The sequence below is a fragment of the Serinus canaria genome, chromosome 2, assembly GCF_022539315.1.
Source record: "Serinus canaria isolate serCan28SL12 chromosome 2, serCan2020, whole genome shotgun sequence".
NCBI lineage: Eukaryota > Metazoa > Chordata > Aves > Passeriformes > Fringillidae > Serinus > Serinus canaria.
In genome coordinates, this window is record NC_066315.1 from 89,881,116 (window position 1) to 89,897,596 (window position 16,481).

Genomic DNA, 16,481 nt, shown 5'->3' on the forward strand with positions numbered 1-16,481 from the left:
GGGAATGTTCGCTAACTGCAACAGTGAAACACAACATATTTTTCCGCAGTTTATGGAAGACATCCTTCTAGACAGTTTTGTAAGCACCTTTATCACTCTAAATTTAAACACTGCCAAACTGACATTATTGAGTGGAGGTTCAAGCTGGCATGCAAGAAGAAATCAAGTGTCCTAATGTAGGAAAGAAAGCAAGGAACAAAGCAGGTGTACTAAAGGAAAAAATAAACGGTCACAACATAGCAGAAACTCAGTATAGATGTACAGTGTTATTGCTGCAGAAAGAAAAAGTGAATTTCACTGGTAACAGGAAACACATCTGTGACGTTTTTGTATGCCACTAAGTGATACTGTGACCCTGGTCAGAATCTCACCACTCATTTTAGAATCCTCATCTTGACAGATAACACACAAACTAGAAATAGTCAAAAGTTTAGGAATCAAAACATACAAACAAGGAAATTTGCATTAATCAATTTTGTTTAGACTAGAAAAAAAAAGATTAAATATGATAGTTCTCTAAGTATTTATACAGTTCTTACAAAAATGAAGGTGACTACTGAACAAGACTCAATCAATTTAATGAGCAACAAAATTAAAAAATGCAGGGTGAAAAAAATTCTGACCCAAAAAAGCATCAAGCAGTGGAACTGGGTGCTGATGGAGAAACCATGGGATCAGGGGATCTTCTTCACCAGAGTGAAAAAAGAGTGAACTGAATATCTGTCAAAGATGTTCTTGGTATATTTATTCTGTCTCCTAATGCTAAAGCAAGTGAGCCTCATGAACTCCCTCTTATTCCCACATTTCCATGATCCTGCAGACCCCACACCCAGTCATTTGCACTGATCTAGACAAAAAAATGCTGTACTGGCCAAGTTGCCATAAGTATCTTTTGTTTACAGTTTCAGCTCACCACAGAGCAGTTGTCCACACAGAAACACTGTTGCTACAAATCCCAGGAGAAGTCCCCTCACCACAGCCCTCTCTTCACACGCTGGCCCAAAGAGACATGACTGTTATGACATTGCCCTCCAGCCAGAAAGTCTGAAAATGTAATTTTTACCCTTTTGGAGTATTTGTAAGAAGAGTAAGATATTTAAGATACTCATGGTCAGACAGGCTGATTAGTAAAGCATTAAGAAGTGATGGAAGAATGGATTACATAGGCTTACAGGTTATATTTTTTATAGACCTATACAGAATACAATTTCTGCTGAAAAAAAAGTTTGATAATGACTAGAAAGCACAGTAATATTCTGCAGCTTTGAGGTGAAATACTTAAATATTCCAGAATATTAAATTTGTGTCAATAATTGTGTTTGTATCCTTATCACTGGCTAACAGTCGGGGTTTTTTTCACCTCACAATCTTTTATGACCCTAATTCAAGCCTTTGTGTCATAGCACTGCAAAGGTTGCAATCCAATCCATTGTTGATCTGTATTCCATAAAGCCAAAAGCTATTCTGACAATTTCCCACCTAAGTAAAATAGCTCTGTCTAAATTGACAATGAAATTGTATCATACTGAATGATAGCATAATCATATGAAAACAACCATATGTTCCTTCATAGTTAAAACTGCAAAACAGATTTGAGCTGAAACAGAACTTTAAGTGGTCTTTAAAATTCATGTCAAAAATAGCCTGGACATTAACATCACTTTTTTTAAGACACTGGTAATATTTATACTTAAGGAGTGACATCATGGACTCCAGGAAATTCCGAGGTACACCACACATACATCATAATTAAGTATTATTCACTAAATATAACGATGCCTGCAAACAGGCAACAACAATGCAACAAAACCAAAACTAACTCTTCTTCCTTCTCTTTTGCAGTCAATGAAAGTTGGAGTATCTTTGTTTAGTTGGCATACACTTATTCTCACTCCATGTTGTTTCCTATTGGACCACCATCAGTATTGAGTTAAGGATACAGCATGCCAGATCACATGTAAACCTGAAGTTCACACTCCTCTACAACTCTTCATATTAAAATCTCCGCTATGGTATTTTTAATTTTCAATGTTTATGGCTATGAAGAAGTCTACCCTCTATCCAGATTTAAAAGCAAGATCATAATGGAAATTGAGTTCCAAACTTATGAACATGGTACCTTCCACTTAATCATGAGATCTATTTCTAGGCACTGAAATGCTTCAACACAAACTCTTCCCACTGCCTTGCTACCTGATGAAATTACATTGAGTATGTGCTACACTCCACAAAACTAGAACATACTGTCAACAAGGAATTAAGAAACACACACAACGCCCCAAAAAACCCAGTTACATATTAGATCCAAAAAACTTCTTAGCAATTGTTTTTTCTGATTATACATTACAGGAATTGATGAGTTTTTATCAAGAATGAATATACTTACCTTTAGGCCTCCTTTGTCATCTGGCAACATTGGGACATTTAAGGACTGCCTACTTCTGGAACGAGGCAGAGATGATCTGTTGTTCACTTTATTCTTGTCTTTATCTACTTGCATGCATGCTGATGCCAGTAACCTTACAAGCTCTGTATCTAAAAGGAAGCAAATTAAGATAATGTTTGGCCTGTTTTGCTTTCCCAAATTACAACTGATGCACTGACATTTTCCCTGTAATTCACATATAAGTAGCAATTGATCTACCTCTCAAACAAAAAGCAGATGAACCCCCAAACCTTTCTTTCTTGAGCTATCTTCCCATGTCTTCTCCCCACAATTTGGGCTGCAGTCTTATCACCTCTCTAAAGGTATTTATCAATATAAATAAATAAGCTACTCAGCTGGAATCAGTCATGTGTGACAAGTGAACTGCCCTCTCTCACACTTTGTACAAGTTAAGAACAATATTGAGATGTTCCCTTTTCTCACCTGGCACAGAAGAGAGTAGAGAAAAATGAATATTCTTTCTTCAAGGGTAGGTTGCAGAAAAGAAGTTCAAAAGTAAATCCCAAAGAGAAAGAAGATGTTCAGCCTGGACAATGAAGAGACTGAAAAGAAATGGTAAGAAAAAAGATGGATAAAAAAGAAGTAAGAAAAAAAGTAAGAGGATGAAAAAAGAACAAGCATGACAGGAGACAGGAAAGCAAAAAAAAAAAAATCTGTAAATATGCATTTTGTACAGGAGTCAGGATTTTCAGAAAGGCAGAGAGAACTGAACGAGAGAGAAAGAAGTAGTGAGACAAACTATTCTGTCACAGAAGTTAGTTCTAAAATCATTCTTGTATTTATTGTCTAAAATGTTGTACTATTAGTGATCTACCTTTGACATAGAAAACAATCTGCTAGTAACCATGACCACCATAATGTGTAAATTCAGAGACTTCATTAGCAGGAATGGGTTTTGGCATCAGATAAATCCATTCAGGTGCCAAGGAAGGTTAACAACAACAAATTATATGAGTAAAACTAATTGCAACAAAAACTAAATGTGTTTCATTCAAGCCTCCCCAAAGCATGCTGTCTTGTCCTACAGCACTCCCACACAAACAACCTGAACCCTGAGGTGTGATTTATTCTCAGCCTTTATAGAACTAGCTAGAGGTTCAGTCAGGAGTTCCCTAGTTCTGTTCCTACTGTGCTCTCTGTCCCGTCCCTTTGCTGCTCTTTGTCAAGGGGCAATTTCTACCTCCAGCTCATAGCTCTGTCCTGATGACACTACAGAATACCAGTGCCCCCACAATGAAATGCCACACAGCTGGCTCTGGTGACACAAACAGCACAGTTTTCAAGCATCTTCAGAATCAAAAGCAAGAGGAATGCACAAAATCTGTTATCCCATAAACGTATACACTCATCTAACCAATTAACTCAAACCCTAACACTTTCAGACAGTGTCCTTTCTTGGTCCTGTCTGGCTTAGACATGAGAGGATACTTCCTAGCAACTGCAATGTATTTTCTAGATTGGAAGGAATGTGTATTTGTTTATATTGTACAATTCTCCACAGCATTTTGAAATAGCATACCTGGATCATTCAGCAGCATTATCAGGTCAAAAGCTGTGTATCCATTTCTCGCACGAAGGTTAACATCAGCTCCTTGATTTAACAAATACTTTACAACATTTTTGTTTCTTTAAGGGAAGAAAAAAAGGCATTGATCACATTAAACAACAAGTAAATGAAGAAAGAAGCTCCCAAACCTCCATTTGCAACCTTTTATAAGATTGTTCCTGAATCAGAGATCAGTTTTACACATTCTACAGCTAACTTAGTGTAAAATTTGTTCACAAGTTCTTCAAAAGCTCCCACAAGTCCTTTGTCAGTCACGTTACTCAGTACAACTTACATTAATCAACATGCAGAAAGTTAGCCTTAAAAGCACCATGTGAATATCAGCTTCCTAAGTGTTCCTTTGGAAGTGACTGCAATATGTTGCTAAACACCTTTCCAATGAAAGCCATTAATGCCTAGGGCAGAAAAGGAGATGGAACGACAAAGGACATTTCAGTAGTCATCATATGCCATCACTAATACTTCAACCTCATTTTCACAACTTGCACATTAAGAAATTGCATACAGAAAACCCAAATTGACTGAAGATAACTTATAAACTTCAAACAGTACTTCACCTAATTACAGCTATAAATTTTATAATTGAGAGGGCACATTATCACTTCCCTGAGGTGTTTAAAATGCAAAAACAGTCAGCATTAAATGTCAACCAACACAAACACCTCCAACAAAAGCTCCTTAAAGCTAGGTGCATAAAAGACACTCACCATCCTGCTCCAGTTAGCCCCTCTCCCCTCTGATACACCTGAGTAAATAAGCAGAACTAGCCTTGAGTTAAAAACAATACTTCAATTCAGCCTATGAAATAACTGAATAGACAACAAAGCTAGGGAAAATATATTTAATATTAAAACTCTTTAACAGTGACTGACCTTGTATTAAATCAAACTCTGACATGCATCAGCAGCACAGAGAAAAAATATTCTCAAGCATCAACAGGTAACTGCAAATTCTAATAATGAAGCTGAAAAACTGATGTCAACATCTACACTTCAGAGCATCATTTCTTATTCAGATTACATTTGCATTCCTGAACTCACCCCACACAAAATCAACCTGAAATGGAGTGGAGGACAACTGTTACTCCTCTCCTCTAACAAAAATTTTGCTTCTCATCACCACAGGTCCTCTGTGAATTTCCTATGACTTTCCTACTCTTCTTTAAAACTATCATCCCTCCATCCTGCATTCCAGTCCTGCACCTAGTGAGCACACAGAGACCCAACTTTTTAGTGCCTCTGGCTCAGAGACACCTTGCCTGCTCCCTCCTTCAAGCCCTTCACACACACTATTGGTGGTCCTGAGGAAGGGTTAGCTGAGGTTCTGTGGAGCCCAAAGATTTCCAGATGTTATGAAAATTTGCAACTCTCCATGCTAAGAAAAAGTTTGCTCAGATGCAAATTTTGGAATTACAAGGATAAGTACTTATTTATGCACATGAGGTATTCCACCCACACTGGGGCAGCGAATGCGGCTTTACACACAAGGCTCTTGTGTATTTCAAGTGTACTACCTCCACTTGTTCTATGATTGTTCATCATAGTAAAACTTAGCACAGCAATTGCTCTTCTGCAGCATTCATGCTGCTCTTCCATTGATCCAGATGTCCCTGGAGTCAGTCTTGCTGTCATTACTTACCTATGACACCATACAACACTGAGAGATGGCTGTGATGCTGGGATTATCTTGGGTTACTCTGGACATCTTTTATCCTTCATGGATAGCTCTAAGTTCCCAAGAAGTCACATCCTTATTTCCTGGGCTGGGATGTTATTCTGGTCTTTTCACTGAGCCAGTGTCCTTTAGACAGCTTTACTTAAGCATGAATAATACCAAACACTACTAAAACTACATTACCTCAAATGTTAAGCATATTAAAAAAATAAACTTAAAAAGTTTCATACTATGAAGACTGACTATTAGGGAAAAGACTTTTCATAATCCTATCCTCCAGTAAACTGAACAGCCAGTATCTGAACACATGCAGGACTAATTTTTGTATGTGCTTCCACAAACAAGTACCTGAGTACCAGCAAGAGGACATGCTAGCAGCCCTGCCCATCACTTTCTGCTGGCTGCTCCTATTCCAGCTGTGTACTGTGTGACTGATGCTAAGTGAAACAGCTGCACCAGGAAATCTGATCTTAGTGCACTTCTGTCACTACTATCAATAAAGATCCCAAGAACTACTTCAGAAAAGTTTCACAAGGCAATGACAACCTGACCTTCTATTTTTCCTCTTTGTTGCACTTACACAGTCCAAGGAGATCTGCTGACTAAAAAAAAAATCTGGTACAGAATACCTGCCTTTATACAATTAATGCACTACCACTTAAGAGAACCTTCACCTTGCTGCAGGCCTTATCTACAACAAAGAAAAGTTCACCTTCCTGAACTGAATATCCTGTATTCAAAGTATATGATAGATAGCACATGTGAAGTACCAGCCAGGGCAATTTCTGAGGTCTGACTCCTAAACAGCTACTTAGATTTATGAAGGAACTTTACAGAAAATGACAATTATTTTGGCCGCACTTCCAAAAATTTGATGAAAACCAAAGGCTGAACAGGAGAACACAGAAATGGTTTTACAACTGGAAAATGTGGTACATGGAAAGCTGATTGCCTTGGAGTTTCACAACTTCATGCAGACTTACAACTCTGGCAGGAGGGGTGATAGAATCTTTCACAATACTGAAAAACATCAAAGGATGGAAGCTGAAGTATGCACCAAGGCTCCTGGGGACAGCCTGGAGCACTATGCTCCCAGAACTTACTAAGCTTGCTTCAGGTTCCCAAATACTTTACTCATTCTAAAATCCAAACATCACAGAATCACAGGATAACCAGAGTTATAACGGACCCACAAAGACTGTTGAATCCAAGACTGTTGAATCCCTGCACAGCACCATTCCCAAGAGTCACACCATATCTCTGAGTGCTTTGTTCCAACACTCCTTGAACTCTGTCAAGCCTGGTGCTGTGACCACTTCCCTGGGGAGCTCTTTCCAGTGCCCAGCTACTCTCTAAGCGAAGAACTTTTTCTTAATATCCAACCTAAACCTCACCTTGACACTTCTGGCCATTCCCTCGGGTCCTGTCACTGATCACCACAGAGAAGATGTCAGTGCCTGTCCCTCCTCTAGCCCTCATGAGGAAGTTGTAGACTGCAATGAGTTCTCCTCTCAGGCTGCTCTCCTCCAGGCTGAACAGGCCAAGTGACCTCAGTCACTCCTCAAACAGCTTCCTCTCAAGGGCCTCCACCATCTGTGTTGCCCTCCTGTGGACATTCTCTGATGTCTTTCTCATACTACGGTGATCAAAACATGATTCAGATCTGCTCCAAAAAGCTGGTGGCAGTGCAAGAGTCATGAGAAACTGAGGTCACGAGTCTCTTAATTTCTTTTAAGATCTCTCTGCTTCTAGAGTCAGTATCAAAAAGGATTTTTTCTATTGGGATGTAAGAAAAATTAAACTTCTTTACTGCTAGACACAAAGAAAGCACATATCTTACCCATGGTACGTAGCCTGCATTAGTGCTGTCCAGCCATGAACATTATCCTGCTTATCAATATCAGCCTTTTTCTCAACAAGGAGCTGAACAAGGGACAGCTGTCCAGTTACAGCCGCAATCATTAAAGGAGATGCACCATCAACAGTGGTAATATTAACTTGACTCAAATCTTCATCAATGATCTCTTTAACCAGCTGGAAGTTTCCTGCAAAACAGTGATAAAACATAACCTAAATGTTAGTTAATTAGTAAATCTTTCCAGCCAACATGAAACTGCATGAGGCACTGTATTTTCCTCATTTTCTCTACCAGTATGCTTATGGCGCAATCCCATTACAATAATTATTTTCTGAAATTAACGACTAAGGAAGGTTGCATAAACTGCAGTGCATCCTGCATGTGAAGACACAAGTAGGACCTATTTCTATTAAATTGCCATAAGACGATGTCCTGCAAAGAAAATTGATGATGCTCAGGCACCATGATTTTTCTTCCAAAGATCCCTGTTCCATTTCCACAGGCTGCAATCACAGAATTAATAACTTTAGAATCAAAGTAGGTGAGTACAAAGGCACTCTAAAAGGTGGTGGAGGTCATCCCTTGCCTTAAACAGGTAGAATAATGGCCTGTCTCACACTGACCGTAAGTTTCTCTTACAAAGATAATTCACTGATTCTAAAAACCTTTACTGATAGAATTCCACAACCTCAAAGGAGTTTATTCCAGCACTTAACTTTCTTATATTCCAATTTTTTTTTTCTGCCTCCAGTATTCGAACTACACCTCCAATACAAAACTTCCCTACTCCTTGCTCAAGACTGAAGTCATTTGTTGTCGTAAAGCTGTCATACAGCTTTACAGTTCCTTAAAAGTTAATCTAATTTTCAGGTTTCCACATAAAGGAGCTGGTAGTCACTTGAGTTCTTGTCTAGATTACAAAAAGCAGTATGAAATATGTTACTGAATATATTTGAACAAGGTTGAGGGTTTTTTCCTAAGCCTTGAAGTAGGGTTGCTTTTAAAAAACGTATGAGGTAGTCAGGATTGCCTTAAACAGAGAGCTTAAGCTCACATACATCCTGTATTTTTTTGATGTCCTATGGCAGGCAAAAGCAGGGAAGAAGAGAAAAGAAAAAAAAGATCCCCGTGACTGTGTGAATCACCACAGGAACAGGGGTAAGAACAAGCAAATCATCAGCTGCCATGCAAATGGAAAAATTTTCACCTTTAAAAAAACCCTTCAGATGGTAAACTTTCATAGTATAGGCTGCTTTCAACTCAATCATACGCATGAACATTTTCCTTGGAAAGTCGTTCAGAATCCCAGACAAACCCTGCAGCCACTTGAATGCACTCACTGAAACTCACATTCACCAATGCCACCCAGCTAATTTCTTGATACAGGACTACTTTTTGTATGTTCTAGTTTGGTAAAAGACAGTGGGTGGCCTTTTTAACACAGACCCAGAGCACAGACTTTGTTAAACAGAAACCCTGGAACCTACAGAGACACCAGAATTTCCTTTGAACTCTGGACACTCCTTAACCTAATGAGTTGCTTTTTTTAACAGTGCTGCCATCCACAGCCAAATAAAAAAAGCCAAAACCCAATGTGCTGACCAGTATTCACTTGGCCCCTTCTATGCTACTTCTTCTGACCCAGCACTAACATCTGTAAATCTCAAAAATCACACGGGTAGGCACAAGATCACTCTAAAAATCTAACAGACTTGAGGCTTTCCCAGGAAGATGTTTTGGTAGCTCACATGTGAACAGCAGGAACAGAAAAATCACGTTTCCCACACTAGCAAAAAGACATGCTCTGAAGTTAGAAAAACTAGACAGGGTGGAAGACTCATGACAGTACTTACCCAGTTTCAAAGCATGAAAGATATCAGGTTGCCTCTTTTCTGCATCTGAAAGAAATATAAACATTTCTATTAGCAATCAAAAAATAGCAAAAATCTCTAATAGAATTTTTATACAAAAAACTATTAAAAATTTAAAGTACTATAAAACATATGTTTAGGATATATTTAATAAGAACAAAGAAAGTATTGACAACTTCGGTATTACCTTTGGGAAGAATGAATCACCTGTATAGTTCTCTGAGCAGAGCTAAAGCTAGAAACTATAATAAGGCACCAGCACAGGCTTTTCAATTTCCATTCTCCATCAGGAAATTGTATTTGGAAACTCTTTTTTTCCTTCCTGGAAGTTTAAAATATCCACTAAAGAATTACAGTATGGCTTTGTGGTCTGGTAAAATCACCTGTAAAACAGTGAACACTCAAATTGTATGGGATTATTTTGAAAGGTGACTCAAAAGGAGTTTTACAAGCTGCTCCAGTTCTTGAGTATTTCCAGCTTAATTTGTAAAGGTCATAAAAATAATAGTGTCAATTTAACTATGCAGCTTGTTAGTTGTGAATTAATATTCTTCAGCTCCCAGATAATCATCCCCATAATAAGAACTGTAATTATTACAAATTGTAATATTTTGAGTGAAGAATCATTCTTTTTACATGGCTTAAGAGTGCTTTGAAAATTCTGACACTATATGAGGAAAAAATAGTGACATATTTTTCACCTTCCACTCATGCCAGAAAATACTGTCCTCTGTCTTCCAAATTATTACTACAGAATCAATGGGGTAACAAAATTTTATGGAAAACAAGGAGACAATGAGAGATTTTGTGAGCCCAATTCTGGCATTTTTATGAAATACTGAAAAGGTTTATGTTCACAGCTTTACTCCAAAGGAAGTCACCTTAATATGCTGAACAAAAACAATTGCTGAAAAGCCCAAAATACTCCCAAAAAATCTTATTTTAAGACCAGGAAAGAGAGTGATGGGTCCTACACTTTCTCCTGATTCAGAAACTGCTCTTATAGAAGAACTGTGTGTATGAGCTCACCACTGTAAAACAGATTTCAAAAGACTAGTTTAGGAAAGGACCAGGCTCCATTCTTGTCATGTGAAAACCCTGGAGAGGCAGCTTCAGGAGCTTCAGGAGACCATGAGAAGATGCCAGAAGGAAAGACTGCAATCTGGGTAAGCCTAAGTAAGGACAGGGACAGAAGGCAGGTAACACTCAACCCATTCCAGGTAGTAAATTTGCTACTGAGAACAGCTGTGGGAAGAGAGCTGCTTTTTCCCAGGAGGCAATTCACCCTATCTGTGGCAATGGATCAGAAGAAAAGTTCCTTTTTTCCTGTCTTCCATATGACAGAAATTATCTTTCTTCTTTACAGATATTCAAGACTCCAGCACTAGAAGACCTGAAGTATGGTCAAAAATCAGTGCAGAAATCTGGAAGAATAATGCTCTTACTCCCCTCTCTGCCCAAATGAGTTACTACCTCCTGATGATGGAAATTCCCCCTCAGCAGAGGTGACAAAACATCAACCTGCTTTAAAGCAAGTCCAGTCTTCTCACTTAAACCGAGTTCTTCAATACTTTAAGCTGAGGCCAACTCTGCCTGAACATACACCCTGTACATGCAAACACATGGACACTAGTGAATTCCATGCATCTCTGATTCTATGTACTGTAAGCAACTGATGTCTGTTCCTCAAGGTCATGAGCAAACATCTACAATTAATCAGTCCTGCCTGACAGCATGGCTGTATGAAAGCTCTAGAGTTCCAACTTAACCTATAACTCAATATCTGAGTTCACACCTTCTCTACAGCAGAAACAGATGTCTGATTTTTGTTCTTACTTCTTAAAGTACAAGGGAAACTTGACCTGAAGAAATTACACCAAATGTAGACAACAGATTTGGACATGTCCATATGGCAGTGGAAAATGATCCTTCTAGAGCTAGCCACATCCTTATCTTTTATAGCAAACAGTACAAAGCTGGAAAATCCAGCACTTCCAAACCCTCTTGGTTTGGAAGAGTTAAGCATTTCCCAGTGCTGGCTTGCATAAATATCTTGAAGAGTGTCCCCAAAACAGCCATATACAGACAGGAATCTTATACTGCTAACATGGAAAAAATTTGCTGAAGTTGGGCACTTGTACCTCAGCTGAAGTAGGTGTGCCTACTACAACATTTTCAAAATCCAGCTGCAAATTACAAAGAACATCATGCCCATACAAAAGAAGCTCCTCGATTTCTAAAGTGAAACAAAAATTAACATTCCATACCTGCCTGAGGCCTAATCGTTGTGAGAGATTCCAAATAGTCCTTCATGTCTTTGTGTTTGAAGCCAACAGAGATTTCAAAAGGTGTTTTATGTAGTACATTCAAGTGATCAGGATTGGCACCTTTCTCCATGAGCTGCTGTGCCAAGCTCACCTTTCCACTAACGGCTGCCAGCATTAAAGGGCTCCAGCCCATGGTCTTGATAGTGTAGTTACAATCAGCTCCCCAGTCTAGCAACAGATGTACCACGGCCTCATGTCCATGCTGAGCAGCTGCCATCAGTGGAGTGATATCAGGAAGGTCATCTCTGCTGCTGTTAAGTACATTTGTGCAAAAATGGTCGTAATTGTCCACAAAAGCTCCAGATTCCAGCAACAATTTCACCATGCTGACATGACCGCCTCTGGAGGCCATTGTGAGGACACTGGCTCCTAACTTGTTCTGTGCATTGAGATCAGCACCATTCTCCAGCAAGATGTGGGCCACGCTTAGATGTCCAAACCTTGGAAGAAAGAGACACAAGGGAGAATTAATGCCTTGGACTGCAAAAACCAACATGCTCTGAACCTAGAAAACTTCATTACCAGATTTGCCAAATGACTAATACATACACTGTGAGGGATCATACAAACATCTCTGAATGTGACAATGGGCACCTTGCTGGAGGAGACCAGTCATCAGAGAGGACTGTAAACTAAACCACTCCACATGCACCAGTGACCATGCTCATAAGGCAGGCACCTATTGAAGAGGATGGTCTGCTCAAAGCAGCGAAGTGCCAGCCTCATTTTCTGCTGCAGGGCACCAATTCATAACTTCAATAAACCAGTGTCACTTTCATCCTCTTTTTCCACAGCTGCATCATATAAACAGATCAAAGCCAGTTTGTTTCCAGAGATCTTTATTAAGTACTGTCATTACTATTGAACAACTGGAGTAAAAACGGCAGAGTCAGTGCTAACTAAGGAAGAAAAAGACCATTTTATCAACTGTAGAGTCAGTCTTTTGTATTTGCATTATCCCTTGTTTTCCAGTTTTGAGCCATCAATGAACTCCCACAATGGAAGAAGACTCAGTGAATACAGATGTGTCCATGAAGCTCAGAGAAGAACACAGTGAGTGGCCATCACTGCTGTAAAGTCAGCTGAACTTCCATTAGCACCAAGGGGACCAGAGAGGAGATGGCTTACCAGCAGAGTGGGACAACTGGCCATGTGAATGGCCTCCCTTAAAACAGTCAATGGAAATTATTCTGCTTCTCAGTCAGACAGACCGGCATGGGGGGAAGCATCAACACGGTTCAGCCCAAAACCGAGCACCAAAATGAAATGAAAATAAATTTTAAAAAAGGTGCTTGAGTTGGCTTCCAGTCAGGTATTCCTTCCTGATAACTGGGGATACCCAGTGTGTAAGTTGACAAAAGCAGGCAGACAGAACAATCACAAACTCACTCAGCTGGAATGCAAAAGGTAAATTTATTTGTTACCTTGTGAATCTGGGGATCCCCAAAGCAACACACAGGCAGAGATACAGAAGTGGAGATGCAGGCACCATTACCACTTCATGATAAAGGACCAATGGCCTGCAGTTCACACAAGACTTATAAAGAATTATTCCTGGCTGCAAGGTCACTTAAGTGATGTAGAATCCTCCTCAACAGTCTTGAGCTTTTTAACCCATTCCTTCCAACACCCAGTATGTGATGATGAGCATACAGGGACTGGTAATGAGTGTGCCATGGTGTCTTGTGATTTGACTGTCTGTTGCAGTTGCTATGTCAGGCTTGTGCTATGATTTCAAAGACTGCTATATTACAAAGCTAAACTAAAACCCTGTGTAATATTAAGTATCTGCCAATAAAGAAATATGGCACCCAACCCTCCTTGTGTGGAATATCTACAAGAATTTGGTCAGAGTACTGAACTCTGACACCAGTTTTACCAGCAACCTAGTTTTGCTATCACTTGAGTATCAGAGGCTCTGCTAGTTTGTCAGTAAGGAAAAGGCAATCAGGCAAGCCACAACCACAACCAGCCAATTATCAGTGAGAAAATGGCAACCCCATATTTTAATAAATATAATACAAGATGTGTGCATCCTAACCACTTAAAGCAACCATGAGCCCCAGAGTCCTTTGTTTCCTTCCAGAGAGTATACAGTTGCAGGAGGAAGCCTCGTACTCCCTAAATCTATCCTGTACCCTTCACTGCATCACCTCAGTAGAGCCTGCAACCCCTGCACACAGTTAATTTTATGCATATATGCTACCTCCTGTCCAACTGCAATAGAGCTAATCACAGCCAGAAAATTAAACAGCTACCTAAGTCTGAAGCTTACCTTTGTACAAACACTGGGCTTCCTTTCTGGTTATCCATTAAAAAGAAAAGAGAAAAATGCTCTTGTACTTCACGCTTTTCAACAATATATACAGTACTTTTCAAATGTCAGCCAGTAATTTCTTGAAATTGGTAAGAGGGTTTTAGTCATCTGACTTTATTGTTTTTAGGGAATGAGCATATGGTTTTCATTAAGGGGAAAAAAATCTGTTTCTGCAACTTTTTCCCTTTTTTTTAAACCTTCATAAAATAACCAAATTGTTGAACCTTGTCTTTCTTGTTCTTACTGGGAAACCAGCTGTTTGACTCATTCTTTCAGAACTTTCTATGGCCATTAACTGAAAAGAGAAATGTTGACTTTGAAACAGACTATCTTCTTCCAAGTATTCTGAAGTTATGAAATTTAAAAAAAAAAAGACAGCCAGCCAACAAAAAAAGCAAACAAATACAAACAAACAAACAAACACTCTTCCCCCCCCCAAAAAAAACAAAACAGAAAAAAACCCCAAAAACAAAACAAAACACCTCCAGAATAACAAAAAACATTTATTCTCTTGATTAAGCATTCAGTTACTACAGGACAGCAATGCCCTCCAACCATGCAAAACACGCCTGTGAACTCAAGGTGTGCTTGCAGGAATAAAGCCAAGCACCAACCCCAGCATTAGCAACACGGGAACGTCCCAGGGCCCAGCAGCAGGTTACGCAGAGGACAGCAGCACCGATGCAGAAAACAACTGTTTTGTCATTAAAACCCCTCAGCAATGATTTCCCCTATCCTCCTGCAAGCCACCTAGGCAAACATGGGCAAGCTAAGGGAAATTAATTGTTTCAGTTCGGCTCAGTATGTTTGACATCAGACGTAGTTTTCAACAAGTAAGACACACACAGATGGGAAAAAACCCCAAAACCAAAAAAACCCCATGCAAAATTAAGTAAGGCTACGTGCATATACCTATTGTCACAGAGGAGAGCAGAGTTTCATGCTCACGTCAGCTCCAATTTTGCGCTGGCTAAACCATGGAATAGCATGCAATACTTCAAATACCACATTCTTATCATGGAAAGTTCCTAATGCCCCAGGATAACACTTAGCCAATTCTACCCTGGACAGCCACCCCTCACCCCAGCCCAGGGACGGGAACAGGCGACCACTCCGATTCCCCCGGGACAACTCAGGGCTCCACTGGCAACAACCCACCGTGGCCTTCAATATGGCGCCCGCCCTCTCTCCCACGCTGGCTCGCCCGGAGCTCCCCGGCGCCCTCCCTCGGCCCGGGGACCGCGGTTCGGAGAGCTAGGGAGCCGAGCGCCGGCGGCAGCCCGGGGGCGGGGAAGGCAGAGCCTCGGCAGCCTCCCTCCCTTCCCCGCCCCGGGACTGCCGCCGACTAGGCCGACGCTCCGCGGCGAGGCGGGATGGCGGTCGGAGACTCGCACCTCGGCCCTGATTCCTCCCTCCTTCTCTCCCCGTACCTGGCCGCTTGCATGAGGGGGCTCCATCCGTAGTGGTTCCTGCTCTGCACCGAGGCGCCCTTCCGCAGCAGGAACCGCACCAGCTGCTCGTGCCCCCCCGCCGCGGCAAACTGCAGCCCCGTGTTGCCGGCCTCGTCCGTGCAGTCCACGGGCACGGCGGGGCTCGGCGGGGACGACGCTTCGCCGCGGGGCTCCGCCGCCGTCTCCTCGGGGCCGCACGAGGAGGAGGAGGGGGCCGCGGGGTCGCCGCTGCCGCCGGGCAGCCCCAAGAGGCGTCGGGCGGTCTCGCAGTCGCCCTGCTCGCAGGCGCGGAGGAAGAGCTGGACCTGGGGGGGGACCCCGCACTCCCCCATGGGCAGCGCTGCCGGGCCCCGAGCGGCTCGGCCGCCCGCGACCGCCCCCGCCGCCGCCGGGAATGCAGCGGGGAGGAGGGGACTCGGCCGGCAGGAGGAGGCCGGCCCAGGGCGGCCGCAGCGCCCCGGCCGCTCTCGCACGGCGTCAAGGGACAGCCGGGCTGGGCCGAGTTCCTCGGAGCCGGCGAGGATTATCCCAGCCTGGGCCGGGGGTCTCGGTGCCTCTTCTGCCCCGCTGGCAAACCCAGTAGTATCCCCCCGCCTCGCCCAGCCTGCGCCTGTGTCCTGACGGCTCCTGCCCCCTTCGCCAGGGGCTTTCTGCGCTCCGGGCTGCAGCCGATCAGCGCCCTTACCGGCTGCCGCACCATTAAGTGTCTCCGCTTTACGTCTCTTTGTGCCCGGGGTCATGGCAGCAGGCCTTCGCTATGGGGCTTATTTTCACCTGACACAACAATCCCTTTTTTTGCTTCACAACCTTACTTCCTACAGCCTGGCGCGATCCCTCTGTCAGTCCCGCTCCGGATACCTGATACTTCAGCCTTTACTTGCACCCTCCTACTTTGTGTCTCCTTTAGCTCCAAAGCGGTCTCTCTCTTCAGTGAGATACAGTATTCGAAGTCCGTCTTTTCCCCATTTCC

The 16,481-nt window shown here is 41.9% G+C and overlaps 1 protein-coding gene across 4 annotated transcripts in view; it reads right to left on the minus strand.

Annotated features, from left to right (window-relative positions):
• The window catches only part of ANKS6 (ankyrin repeat and sterile alpha motif domain containing 6), a 38,856-nt gene extending 22,977 nt beyond the window's left edge, over nucleotides 1-15,879 (minus strand). For 3 of the 4 annotated variants that reach the window (XR_007776885.1, XR_007776886.1, XM_018907819.3), the window contains exons 1-6: nucleotides 15,491-15,879; nucleotides 11,684-12,183; nucleotides 9,399-9,443; nucleotides 7,528-7,732; nucleotides 3,966-4,072; nucleotides 2,387-2,535 (exon numbers count right to left, since the gene is read on the minus strand). Coding sequence is in view for 2 of the 4 variants with exons in the window: in XM_018907819.3 (XP_018763364.3) it covers nucleotides 2,387-2,535; nucleotides 3,966-4,072; nucleotides 7,528-7,732; nucleotides 9,399-9,443; nucleotides 11,684-12,183; nucleotides 15,491-15,843 (1,359 nt within the window). In the remaining 2 variants the exon portion in view is untranslated. Of the gene's footprint in view, nucleotides 1-2,386; nucleotides 2,536-3,965; nucleotides 4,073-7,527; nucleotides 7,733-9,398; nucleotides 9,444-11,683; nucleotides 12,184-15,218; nucleotides 15,298-15,490 lie in introns of those variants that run through there. The other variant, XM_050970958.1, reaches the window with a different exon arrangement.
• Between the last annotated feature and the right edge of the window lie 602 nt (nucleotides 15,880-16,481).